Consider the following 14,822-nt stretch of genomic DNA (forward strand, 5'->3'; position numbering starts at 1 on the left):
GTTTTGGTTACCTTGCCTCACAAAAAACATAATATAGAGCAATTAAAAATCATGTGTACCCCAAAATAGTACAATAAAACTGGCACCTTATCTCGTAGTTTCCAAAATGTGGTCTCTTTTTTGAGTTTCTACTGTAGGGGTGCATCAGGGGGGCTTCAAATGGGACATGGCATCTAAAGACCAGTTCAGTTAAATCTGCCTTCCAAAAACCATATGGCGTTCCTTTCCTACTGGGCCCTGCCGTGTGGCCATATAGCAGTTTACGATCACATGTGGGGGTGTTTCTGTAAACCGCAGAATCAGGGTAATAAATATTGAGTTTTATTTGGCTGTTAACCCTTGCTTTGCTACTGGAAAAATTGATTAAAATGTAAATTCTGCCAAAAAAGTGAAATTCTGAAATTTAATCTCCATTTTCCATTAATTCTTGTGGAACACCCAAAGGGTTAACAAAGTTTGTAAAATCAGTTTTGTATACCTTGAGGGGTGTCGTTTCTAAAATGTGGTAATTTTTGGGTGGTTCATATTATGTAAGCCTCACAAAGTGACTTCAGACCTGAACTCGTCCTTAAAAAGTGACTTTTGGAAATTTTACCCAAAATTTAAAGATTTGCTTTCAAACTTCTAAGCCTTCTAACGTCCCCAATAAATAAAATGTCATTTTCAAAATGATCCAAACATGAAGTAGACATATGGGAAATGTAAAGTAATTACTATTTTTGGAGATATTACTATCTATTATAAAAGTAGAGAAATAGAAATTTGGAAATTTGCTAATTTTTCAAAATTTTGGGTACATTTGGTATTTTTTTATGAATAAAAATGATTTTTTTTACTCATTTTTACCACTGTCATGAAGTGCGATATGTGACGAGAAAACAATCTCAGAATGGCCTGTATAAGTAGAAGCGTTTAAAAGTTATTACCACATAAAGTCACATGTCAGATTAGCAAAAAATGGCCTGGGCAGGAAGGTGAAAACAGGCCCGGGGTTGAAGGGGTTAAGAACTGGTTGGTGCCTTTATACTGAGTCTGCTTATTCTTTCTACCAGAGCGAATTCCCACTATTTATATATATATATATATATATATATATATTGTGACACAGTGGGGGGTTGTGTCTGGCAAGGAAGGTATTTTCCTCCCAGCATGTGCGGCTGGGCTGGTTTCCAGCCAGGTGAGGTCAAATACCGGACCGGAGTTTAAGTGCCAGTCCGGGTTTCGGCAGCACTTGGCTGTCCTTAAATAGGCTCAGGCTCAGCAGAAAGGTCTCTGTTTTTGGAATCTGAGGCTTTGTGCCATGCTGGAGGGCTGAGAGCCGCATGCTGGGGAAACAGGCTCCCTAAAGCCTGCTGTGGACTACTGGTGGAGGATGCGGCAAGAGCAGTGAGGCTAGCGTGAACGATTATATTTTTGGTTTCTGCATTTTTCAGGCACGGTTGTATGTCTTACATTAGATTAACTGTATTACAACCAGTGCTCCACAACAAAATGGAGGCTGTTGTGAAGGCCCTCATGGAGGCTAATCTGCAGCAGCGAGAGACAAACCAGCAGCAATGCAAGGCTAATAAGAAGCAGCAGGAGACTAACCAGTTGCTGCTATAACATGTGATGGCTTTGCAGACAGCAGGAGCAACCCCGAGCGTCCATGATGCCCGGAAAGTAATCCGTGCCGCGATTCCTAAGATGACCCCCACAGACGACATCAAAACCTACCTGGCGATGTAGGAGAAAGTGGCCATCAGGGAAAAGCTACTCCGTGACCAGTGGGCTGAGATCGTCGCTCCATTCCTGGCATCCGATTCCCAGCGGGTGTATTTCGACTTGCCGGATGATCAAGCGGACGACTACCAAAAAGTAAAGGGTGAGATTTTGGCAAGACTGGGGGTGGATAGGTTGGTCCGGGCCCAGCGGGTACATCAGTGGGTGTTTACGCCGGCTGAGCCTGCGAGGACCCAGTATTATGACTTTCTCCACGTCTTGCAAATGTTGCTACAGCCTGATGTGCTGAGTCCCACGGCTATGCTGGATAGACTATTGGCTGATATGTTCTGGAGGACTCTGCCACCCCCTCTCCAGCACTGGATCGACCAGGTGTCTCCTGGCAACGCCCTAGAAATGGTGGACCTGGGGGAGCGCTACGAGGCTACTTAGACTGTTACAGGGGGTTCTTTTGGGAGAGGGGAAGTCAAACCCCGTAAATCTTCATCCCAGACCCGGCAACTAGTACCAACCAAACCCAGAGGGTGTACCCTCTACAGACCTGGCTCCGATAGCCTGCTGGCGGTGTCAGGAGCCGGGCCATGTAAGAGCTGACTGTCCCTATCAGGTTGAACCCATAGATACTAACTATGGCTACCGTCAGTCGCTATATGCCAGGAAGCTGTGTGCAGCAGGTACCCCAAAAACTCTAAACCACCTGTGCCAGGTGGAGGTACGAGACACTCCAGCCAAGGCTTTGCTGGATTTAGGGAGTCTGGTTTCTGTAGTAAGGGCTCACCTGGTACGGTCAGCGGAGTATACTGGCTGGAAAGTCGGGTCATGTGCATCCATGGATACTTAAAAGACTATCCCACCACCCTGGTGTCTCTAACCACGGGGGCTGGTAGATGGACTCACGAAGTGACAGTTGCCCCAAATTTACACTACGAACTTATAATAGGGAGAGACTTCCCGGGCTTCCCAGCACTGTGGTCTGCTATGAGAGTGACTGATACCCATGAGACAGGGGTAACCCCAGCATAGTGGTTGCTCCGGGGTGAGACCAGAACCCTGGAAACCCAAGGCCAAAGGGCCAGCGGTAGGGGTGACCACCACTTCGGTGGAAGAGTGGGAGACAACCCCGCTAAGTGTGATGATGGGAGACGAGAAGAATTTGCAGCCGGGTCCTGGATTGGCAGACCTCAATGTCTCCGGGGATAATTTTGGTACCGCCTAACGCCGGGACCCAACCCTATCCTGCGCCTGGGAAAATGTGTTAATAGATGGTGAACCACAACAACCTGGGACAGAGTCAGTGTTTCCCTGTTTTGTGGTTCGTCAGGATATGTTGCATCAGGTAAACCAACTACGGGGTGAGCCTAATGAACAGTTGGTGGTCCCCAAGTCTTATCGCAAGCTTGTGTTACATCTAGCCCACCAACACGTTCCTGGGGGTTACCTGGGGCTGCAGAAAACTCAGGATCGTATTCTACAGCGGTTTTACTGGCCCAGCATATTCAAGGAAGTGGAAAAGTTTTGTGAGTCTTGCCTGACCTGCTAGATAACTAGCCCCCAGCCACATTTCCATAGTCCCCTGGTACCTCTCCCGATTATCAAAATACCGTTTGACCGAATAGCCCTGGACCTCATAGGTCCAGTACTGAAGTCCGCCAGAGGGCATCAACACATCTTAGTCACTCTAGACTACGCCACTCGGTACCCGGAGGCGGTGCCACTGCGATATACCTCAGCAAAACTCATAGCTAAGGAGTTAATGGAGATGTTTTCCCGAGTGGGACTACCTAAAGAGGTTCTGACCGACCAAGGGACCCCTTTTATGTCCAAGGTGATGAGGGAACTCTGTAAGTTGCTGCACATAAAACAACTACGAACGTCCGTTTACCATCTGCAAACGGATAGTCTGGTAGAACGGTTTAACCAAACATTAAAAAATATGTTGAAAAAGGTAGTGTCTAAAGATGGGAAGGACTGGGACCTCCTTTTGCCCTATCTCATGTTCGCAGTGCGAGAGGTACCCCAGGACTCTACTGGGTTCTCGCCCTTTGAACTGCTATTTGGCAGACACTCTTGCGGTCTCTTGGACGTGGCCAAAGAGGCATAGGAACAACAACCCACTCCACATAAAAGTGTCATTGAGCACCGCGCCGTATAGCGTCTGTGCTTGGTATCGCAGCACAGCCCCATTCACTTGAATAGGGCTGAGCTGCTCCTAGGCCGCGTGACTGATAAACGTGACATCACTGGCCTAGGAAAAACAGAGAGAAGGCCATGGCGCTCTCGAGCAGCTGATTGCAGGGGCCCCGGTTGTTGGACCCCAACCGATCTCATACTGATGACCTATCCTGAGGATAGGTCATCACCCAAAAAATCTTGGAAAACCCCTTTAATGACCTAGCCTGGAAAGCCCCTGGCCACACCAAAGTTTTTAGACTTTTGGTGGACATAGGCATTGATCTGGTACAAGGCTTCCTTTCTATGTCTACTACCAAATAACTAACTCCATATTTTTCAATGAGTTAATATAGTACATTTTATTCATGTTCATAGTGGTGTGAGTTATCTTAAATATCTCTCCCCCCCTGCATGTATCAGCTATGAAAAGCAATCTAGTACAAAAACCCTTGCAAAGACTTCAAGCCATAATTATGATTGAGAATATCACCTAGTAATTGGTTTTGATCTGTATAGAGGACAAAATAACCATGACACGTGTCTGGGATATGAATGATGTACAATTCATGCATATCTGGTAGGAAAATCAGAAAATAAGGGTAATAAACACAATTATGTGGGTACTGACATGCCTAATGCCATCTAATTTTACTGCTTAAAGCTGCCTCTGCTGAAACATTTCTGAGATAATTTATCCTGCAAAAAAGTAATACGACCTAAAGGCAGCAATTTATATGATGTATTACACAAGCACATCAAGTGCATATACAGTGAGGAACAGAAGTGTTTGAACACCCTGCGATTTAGCAAGTTATCCCACTTAGAAATCATGGAGGGGTCTGAAATTCACATTGTAGGTGCATTCTGACACTGAGGGAGAGAATTAAAAAAATAAATTCAGGAAATCACATTGTATGATTTTTAAAGAATGTATTTGTCTTGCACTGCTGAACATAAGTATTTGAACACATGAGAAACAAGCAAGAATTCTGTCACTTAAAGACCTGTTACTATGCCTTTAAAAAGTCCACCTCTACTCCACTCATTAAACTAACTTAATAGCATCTGTCTGAGCTCTTTAAAGACCCCTGTCCACCCGACAGTCAGTCAGAAGCCAACTACCAAAGAGCTGTCAAAAGACACCAGAGACAAAATTGTGGACCTCCACAAGGCTGGAAAAGACTACGGGGCAATTGCCAAGCAGCCTGGTGAAAATAGATCAACCGTTGGAGCAATTGTTAGAAAATGGAAGAGGCTAAAGACGACTGTCAGTCTCCCTCGGACTGGGGCTCCATGCAAGATATCACCTCGTGCGGTATCACTGATGATAAGAAAGGTGAGGAATCAGCCCAGAACTACAAGGGAGAAGCTGGTAAATGATATGTCGAGAGCTGGACCACAGTTTCAAAGGTCACTGTCGGTAGAACACTACGCCGTCATGGTTTCAAATCATGCATTGCATGGAAGGTTCCCCTGCTCAAGTCATCACATGTCCAGGCCCGTCTGAAGTTTGCCAATGACCATCTGGATGATCCAGAAGAGGCATAGGAGATCATATATGTGATCATATGAGACCTAAGTAGAACTTTTTGGTGTAAACTTCACTCATTGTGTTTGGAGGAAAAAGAAGGATGAGTTGCATCCCAAGAACACCATCCCTACTGTGAAGCATGGGGGTGGTAATATCATGCTTTGGGAGTGCTTTTCTGCAAAGGGGACAGGACGACTGCACTGTATTATGGAGAGGATGAATGGGGCCATTTATTGCGAAATTTTGAGCAACAACCTCCTTCCCTCAGTCAGAGCATTGAAGATGGGTCGTGGCTGGGTCTTCCAACATGACAACGACCCAAAGCACACAGCCAGGATAACCAAGGAGTGGCTCCGTAAGAAGCATATCAAGGTTCTGGAGTGGCCTAGCCAGTCTCCAGACCTAAATCCAATGGAACATCTTTGGAGGGAGCTGAAACTCTGTGCTGCTCAGCGACATCCCCGAAACCTGACAGATCCAGAGGAGATCTGTGTGGAGGAGTAGGCCAAAATACCTGTTGCAGTGTGTGCAAAACTGGTGAAGAACTACAGGAAATGTTTGATCTCTGTAATTGCAAACAAAGGCATCTGTACCAAATATTAACCCTTTAAGGACCCATGACGTAGCTGTACGTCATGGGTCTGACTCCTAAACATGGCGCCTGCTCGCGCATGCAGCGGGCGCCTTAGCCGCGGGGTCTCTTCTATTTTAAATAGCAGAGACCCGCGGCACATGTATGCGATCATTGCATACATCTTACCTTTCACCTGTTACCTTGCGCTACCTGTTACCTCAAGCAGGCTTCAGAGTCAATTAGATGTATATATATGATATAGTGCAAATGAAGTCTTCAATGATGGCTATTTAGCCATCACTGAATACTATGGGCAATCGAATGATTGCCAGTTATTGTCACCCAAGGTGAATAAAAAAAAAGTAAAACAAATAGTAAAAAAAAACTAAAAGTTCAAATCACCTTCATTAAAATAAAAATACTTAACCAATAAAAAAAATAAACATCATGGGTATCGGCGCATGCAAAAATGCCCAAAATATTAAAATATAAAAATATTAATGGCATACAGCAAATGGCATAGCGGGAAAAAAAATAAAAACTGCCAATTTGCTGTTTTTGTCACTTCAACTACCCAATATTTTTTTTTATAAAAATTGATCAAAAATACACATAGCCACAAAAAAGCCAAGGGGTCAGAATATGGTTATGAAAAAAAATGTTTTTTCCTCAAAGGTTTACATAATTTTTTCTGTATTAAAACGCAAGAAAAATTATACAAGTGTCGTATCGTTGGAACCGTACTGACCTGAAGAATGAAGATAACAGTTTACCGCATAGTGTACAGTGTAAATTTTTTTAAAAATAAACCTTTATCAGAATTGCATTTTATCCCAATTCTACCCCATTTGGAATTTTCCCCCGCTCCCTACTACATGGTATGCAACCGTAAATGGTGCCATTAGAAAGTGCAACTTGTCCCGCAAAAAATAAGCCCTCATAAGGCCTCTTTCACACGGGCGTCCCAGATTTGCTCCAGATGCATCGCGTGTGCATTGCGGGAAAACCACGCGAGTAGGCACATAATTGCAGTCTTGACTGCGATTGCGTGCCGATATACAGTTTTTTCTGCGTGAGTGCAATGCATTTTGCACGCGCATGATAAAAAACTGAATGTGGTACCCAGACCCGAACCCAGACTTCTTCACTGAAGTTCGGGTTTCTATCTTCATTCAGCAGGACCTGCGCTGACGTCACCTCGCTCACCACGTGTTGAGCGCGATTACGTCATCAAAGGTCCTTTTGCAGGTCCTGAAAGAAGAAGCAAGAAGACGATGCCAGCTGCGCGATCAATTGGAGAAGGTAAGTTAATTTTTTTTATTTTTTAACCCCTCAATCCACATTTTAGCAAGCATTCTGTATTAAGAATGCTATTTTTTTTCTCTTATAACCATGTTATAAGGGAAAATAAAATAGTGAATAGACTTTATTGGGGTCCGGGGTTGCTTTCATCCCTATTATCTCCTAGCAACCATGCGTGAAAATTGCACTGCATCCGCACTTGCTTGCGGATGCTTGTGATTTTCACGCCGCCCCATTCATTTCTATGGGGCCTTCGTTGCGCAAAAAATGCAGAATATAGAACATGCCGCGATTTTCACGGAATGCACAAGTGATGCGTGAAAATCACCGCTCATCTGCACAGCCCCATTGTAGTGAATAGGTCCGGATTCAGTGAGGGTGCAATGCGTTCACTTCACGTATTGCACCTGTGCGGAAAACTCGCCCGTGTGAAAGGGGCCTAAGGCTATGTGAATGGAAAAATAAAAAAGTTAGGACTATGGGAAGGCGGGGAGTGAAAAACAAAAATGGAAAATCCCAGGGTCCTTAAGGGGTTAACACTGATTTTCTCAGGTATTCAAATACTTATGTTCAGCAGTGCAAGGCAAATAAATTATTTAAAAATCATACAATGTGATTTCCTGATTTTTTTATTCTGTCAGAGTGGGAATGCACCTACAATGTGAATTTCAGACCCCTCCATGATTTCTAAGTGGGAGACTTTGCAAAATCGCAGGGTGTTCAAATACTTCTGTTCCTCACTGTAAATATCCTTGAAGGATCAGGAAGCCAGTGGTCTACCTAGATATAATAGACTGATTTTGCAGTACAGTGTACTAGACAAGCTCCTGACACCATTAATTATTGCTATTTGTGAATTCACCTAGTTCACAATCTTAGAAGAAGTCATCTGATGTAGAAAGAAGTAAGCTCCTTCTCTATACACCAGGGGTCTAGATCAAGAGGAATCGTCTAAAAATGCAGAAAGATGATTCTCCTATATATTATTACTGCAGAATACTCCTTAATGAATGTAATTGGCTTTGATGTGGCCAGGCTTGAACTACATCTCCAGAGATGGCTGAAGGAACTTTGAAAACTTTGACTTGCAATAATAAACATGCCAACCAGATAATATCCTGAGTAACAGCTGCAGCATGGACAGCTAAACGGGCTGAGAGTGACTCAATAAGGTCCTGGTAGGTAGTCACAGGTATCTGGAGCAATGCTGACTGCAGTGCATCCCACATCTGCTGGAGGGTGCTTGGGGGAAGGTCTACTGAATGAATGCGACAATCTAGATGGTCCTACAGATGCTCAATTGGGTTCAAGTCTAAGGAATTATCCCATCCACCCCAGGGAAGACAATCAGTATGTATGGGTGTACTTGCTCTGCAAGAATGGATTCATACCGAAATCGAATGAGAGCACTTCCACATGGATGAATGAGCCCTGTGAATGCCACAAAAACATTCCCCAGACCATAACACTGCCACCACCAGCTTGTGTTCTTCCAGCAAGGGTTGCAGGGTGTTTGTTCTCTGATGTTTCTCACCTGACACACTTTTCGATGAAGCAGTAAATGTGACTCATCGGAAAAGGCAACTTTTTGCCAAACAGCAGAGGTCCAATCCTGATACTGCCATGAAAACTGAAGCCTTTTCTGCCAATGCGACACATGTGTGGTAGCCCTCTGGTTCATTTTAGTGAGGAGCTGCCCCGCTATAGCGTGCTAGTCAGCCCTCACACACCTTCATAGCCGAAGTTCACCTCTGACAATAATGGCACGTGGTGCTCCGCAGTTTCCATATCGCTTATTCTCAATGGTGCCATTTGTATCACTATACACTTTCCCCACAGCAGTACACGAATGAATGGTTCACAAACCGCACAGTTTCGGAAACACTGCCACCCTTGGCCCAAAAGCCAATAATTATCCTTGATCAACGGCCTCTTTTATCCATAACAGCAACGAGGGATATGTGTGCAGACAGCCTATCACACACCTTATATACCCACCAAGCCAGCTCACGTCACATGACTTCCTTCATGAGCTACGCGCTGCCAACGTCAAAAGTAGGAAGTGTTCGTAATAATGTGACTTGACTGTAGTAAACTAGAAGACACTTCAGACGATCACGTCAGGGTAAATATACGAGCCGAAACTCCAACCCACCCGAACATGAGTATTGGTACTTGCATTCATAAGAGAGATGGCTTCACAATTGGGGGTTTCCAAAACTTAATTTACTTAAGACATGATCATGAATGAATGAGAACATTGTTGAAAGTCCTGGCTCCTGGACCATCATGAGACATCTCAGGAAATGATAACAGGGTAATACCCATTAAGGCTTCCTCCATTGGTTATTTGTCTCATGAAGACAAACTGCAAAAAAAAGAGTCCACTCCACCACTGTTCAGACTTTAAGTTGATGTCATGGACAGTAATCATACGGGCACAATTGTTGTGAGGGTGATCACAGTGATGTAAATGTAATGTGTGCTTTGCAGAAAGGAGTTTATTACCCAAAGTAATGACAGAAATTATCTGTACATCCAGTGCTCTCCATTTATTTAACTCTTTGCTTCCCCACAGCTCCCTTAACTTCGTTCCACAATTTTTTTTTTCCATATAAAAAATGCAATTCTAGACCCGCTACGGTGCCTTTCAGCGATCATGTACGGACAATAAGATAGACAGATGAGTGCAATCTCTGACCTTACTTCACTGAAACAAAATGAACAATCCACTTATATTATGCATTGACTTGTATGAGAAAGATCAATTGACTTCTAATGCTGCCTAAAATGCCTGAAATCACAAGACATGTTTATAAATATTTCAACGTCTGGGGCACGATGGGTTTAAACTCTGACATTTTTACTTTCTTTTGTTTGGTTCTTACCAGCTCAAACGAAAGGCTTTCCTTTGTCACGCTGTCAACATCTGAAATATGAGCTTTAGCCTGGGCTTTAATGTAACACTTCTCTCCTCCAGCAAAACGAATTCCGGTAATGCCCTAAAAGATATACAGAAATTATGTACAGTGGTCATACACCTGCACACAGCAGACACTCAGGTGATGGTCACACAGGTTTCAAAACTGCATGCAGAAACCTGACTGTGTGGCCGCACCTTCATACCTCCTGAGCATGCGTTATTGCGTTATCTCCCCATGCTGCATAGAGATGTTCAATGGGTCTCATTTTAGAAGAACGAAATGTACATAGACTTAATAAAGAGAAAAACCAAGTGTTCATGGTCTCTGTTCTCAGGGCTGCAAAACCTTGATGCATTGCAATGGGCGGATTCTAAATCACATCTTTTACTTTAGCTATGTAAAGCTACGCCCAGGTTGGCTGAGTTTTATGCAAGGTCCCTCAGGTCTCAGATCCTGCAGTAGGAATTTCATATCTACACTTTTATGAAGTATAAGGGTATGCGCACACAAAGCGGCTGTGATACGGTATTAACAATGAACCCCGACTATACAGGGAGGTCTTCATTAGTTAAATAAAAGGCAGCTGTGGCTAATTGGCTGTACGGTTCTTGACCGCAACCCGACCATATCACAGCCGCTCCTGAACTGATTAATACAGTGCAAAGTATTGCATAACATAGAAAATAGCATCAATTATAAATCATTTACTATAAATAGGAAAAAAGTCAATATATTTCTAAATAACTAAAAATGCACATATTATATATATACTGTAGAAATGTAAGCAATATAGAGGATAGGTAATTACAGACAGAACACATAGATCAAGCACTGTATCATAATATTTCAGCTGCCTCATGTCCTATGAATCCGTGTAGACCGCTAGTTTTGTATATCTGAACATTCATACTACAGGTAGGCAGGCCCGTTAGGGTTAGGACGCTTTCACATGCGGCAGATTTTGTGGCAGAAAATTCTGCGACTGAAAATCAGTTCATTCTGAATTTTCTGCCACAAAATCGGCAGCATGTGAAGGCGTCTTTAGATTTGATCTAGAAGGCCTATAAAACAATGACACCCTTGTGAATCAATACACTTGGGTATGTTCACATATGGCAGATTTGTTGCAAAAACGGAAATGACTGTCCACAGCCATGGAATGGATTTCAAGGGCTACAGATATTTATGACCTATCCTCAGGATAGGTCATCAGTATCAGAACGGTGGGGGTCAGACACCCGGCACTCACACAGATCAGATATTTCAGGCAATCGCAGCATATTGTGTGCGGAGTGGAAGCAGACGGCTCCATACATTGCATAGTTTCCAGCCCTTTCACAATGGGGTGGAGCTGCAGTACCCTGAACGGCCACTACACGGTGTATGGAGCTGCCTGCTTCCAGCTCCATACACTGTACTCCACAGCACCCCAAAACAGCTGATCAATGGGGGTGCCAAGTGTGGACTCCCACCGATCTGACATTGGTGACCTACCCATGTGTACTGTATGTACATGTTCTGTCTACCTAAAAAGTGAACAGAATCAGAATCATTTTCTTTGTGAATATAAGGGACCACAGTCCACCATTGTCCTCTTTGGTCCTGCTTTTTCCTTCAGATTCACAGTAGATCCTCGCATGTATTTTAATTCGTCATTTCAGACTGTTATGAGAACTAACATTTATGCCTCTCATTTCATCTTTTTCACTTTCCAACTATGCTTGTTTCCCAGGATCATAAAATACAGAATTTCCCTATATCTCCTGCCTCCGTTTTGCATTCATTATGTATTGTTTGACCAGGCTGAAGTATGAGTTTTTCAAATAAGTGCAAATGCCATATTCTTGCATGAATCATGACAGCCGTGGCCTGTGATATGTGTACCTCCTGCTCTTTTTATTTAATGTCATAGCGCATAAGGTTCTTTTATTAAATTTAGCAATGTAATGTGCTTGAGAGGCAAGGGCCACATCTCAGGCAGTCAATGACATATATGTTAGTGGTAATAGAATATATTCCTGTTACATCAAGTTATCCCCTACCACAAGATAGGGCATACCTTTAAGATTGATGGGGTCCAGCCATTGAGACCTCCATTGATCACAAAAACGGGGCCTTATACCCCATGGGAACCTCCAACATGTACGGATCAGCTGTTTGAGCATGCACAATGCTGCTCCAATTCATCTCTATGGGACTGCTGGAAACAGATAAGTGCTTGTACTCAGCTGTGTCCGCCAGTCCCATAGAGATGAATAGAACAGCAGTGTGCGTGTTTGACCAGCTGCTCCATTCGTTTTGGGGGTCCCTGTGAAGTTCAGGGTGTACATTCTAGTGATCATTAAGGGTCCTAGAGATCAAATAGTTCTCCCCTATCCTGTGACGAGGATAACTTGATGTAACCAGAATTTCCCTTAAATGGTGTCTCTCCCTTTCATTTAAAAGGCCCTGGTAACCCTAAACCATAGGTATGTCCAATGGGCCACCCTCTCCACAGGACTTCTGGATGTTATCATCATACGTGTAGCCGAATAATCTACTGCTTTTCTCCATAGATCCAAAATACAAAGAAGGCAAAGGCAAAGGCAACATCAAGCATGAGCGCCATCAACAATGGTAACAATTTTATCTGAACCAGGGATCCCATGGCTCCCTTTATTAATGTCCACAGCTCAGGAGCTATCTGTAACAGAGCAGATTCTATTGGTGAAACATTTATATGAACTGGGAATACTAGAACGTGACAATTTATTGAAATAAGGTTTTTATTTTGAGCATTTCATTTTTTTGTTTTTCACTTTTGTTTTAAATTTTTTCATTTTAGGCTATTTACTGCTTTAGGTGGCTCACTTGTCAGCTTTGCTGTGTAGACTAAGACAGACTGCGGATCCGCGGATACAGGCCATGTGCTTCCCGGAATTTCCTCGGGCCCCATTGTAAAAATGCCTATTCTTGTCCGCAAAACAGACAAGATTAGTTAATGTTGCATTTTTTTGAGGGATGTAAATGCGAACATACAGATGTGGACAGCGTGATGAAATTAATGGGTCCACATCTAATCCGCAAAAAAAGCGCATACGGAAAAAAATACTGTGTGCATGGGGCTTAAAGGAGTTGTCTCACTTCAGGAAGGGGCATTTATTATGTAGAGAAAGTTAATACAAGGCATTTACAAATTTCTTGTGGTTGTCCATATTGCTTCCTTTGCTGGCTGGATTCATTTTTTTTATCACATTATACACTGCTCGTTTCCATGGTTACGACCACCCTGCATTGCAGTAGCAGGGGTCATGCTTGTACACTGTAGGAAAAAGCACTAGTGTATGCGTGCTTCCACGGTCCCAGACACCAGAGAGGCCGGCGCTTTTTCCTAAAATGTGCAAGCATGGCCACCACTGATGGATTGCAGGGTGGTTGTAACCATGAAGATGAGCTGTTTATAATATGATGGAAAAATGAATCTAGCCAGCAAAGGAAGTAATATGGATAATCACAATGCATTAGTAAGGGTACTTTCACACTTGCGTTTTTCTTTTCCGGCACTGAGTCCCATCAAAAGGGCTCAATGCCGGCAAAGAACTGATCAGGTATATCCCCATGCATTCTGAATGGAGAGTAAGGGCTCTTTCACACCTGCGTTCTTTTCTTCCGGCATAGAGTTCCGTCGTCGGGGCTCTATGCCGGAAGAATCCTGATCAGTTTTATCCTAATGCATTCTGAATGGAGAGAAATCCGTTCAGGATGCATCAGGATGTCTTCAGTTCCGGACCGGAACGTTTTTTGGCCGGAGAAAATACCACAGCATGCTGCGCTTTTTGCTCCGGCCAAAAATCCTGAACACTTGCCGCAAGGCCGGATCCGGAATGAATGCCTATTGAAAGGCATTGATCCGGATCCGGCCTTAAGCTAAACGTCGTTTCAGCGCATTGCCGGATCCGACGTTTAGCTTTTTCTGAATGGTTACCATGGCTGCCGGGACGCTAAAGTCCTGGCAGCCATGGTAAAGTGTAGTGGGGAGCGGGGGAGCGGGGGAGCAGTATACTTACCATCCGTGCGGCTCCCGGGGCGCTCCAGAGTGACGTCAGGGCGCCCCAAGCGCATGGGTCACGTGATCGCATGGCACGTCATCCATGCGCATGGGACGCTCTGACGTCATTCTGGAGCGCCCCGGGAGCCGCACGGACTGTAAGTATACCGCTCCGCCGCTCCCCACTACTACTATGGCAACCAGGACTTTAATAGCGTCCTGGCTGCCATAGTAACACTGAAAGCATTTTGAAGACGGATCCGTCTTCAAATGCTTTCAGTTCACTTGCGTTTTTCCGGATCCGGTGTGTAATTCCGGCAAGTGGAGTACACGCCGGATCCGGACAACGCAAGTGTGAAAGAGGCCTTATCCGTTCAGGATGCATCAGGATGTCTCCAGTTCAGTCTTTTTGACTGATCAGGCAAAAGATAAAATCGCAGCATGCTACAGTTTTATCTTCGGCCCAAAAAACTGAAGACTTGCCTGAATACATTTTTTTCCATAGGAATGTATTAGTGCCGGAATGTGCAGACCGAAAAAAATAAATGACGGATCTGTTTTTCCGGATGA

The 14,822-nt window shown here is 44.0% G+C and overlaps 1 protein-coding gene across 1 annotated transcript in view; it reads right to left on the reverse strand.

Moving 5' to 3' along the window:
* CNMD (chondromodulin) overlaps positions 1-14,822 on the reverse strand; it is an 84,389-nt gene that overhangs the window by 30,830 nt on the left and 38,737 nt on the right. The window contains exon 4 of the mRNA XM_044287639.1: positions 10,190-10,303. Within this exon, the coding sequence (XP_044143574.1) occupies positions 10,190-10,303 (114 nt within the window). The remainder of the gene's footprint in view (positions 1-10,189; positions 10,304-14,822) is intronic.

Source organism: Bufo gargarizans, chromosome 3 (assembly GCF_014858855.1).
Source record: "Bufo gargarizans isolate SCDJY-AF-19 chromosome 3, ASM1485885v1, whole genome shotgun sequence".
NCBI lineage: Eukaryota > Metazoa > Chordata > Amphibia > Anura > Bufonidae > Bufo > Bufo gargarizans.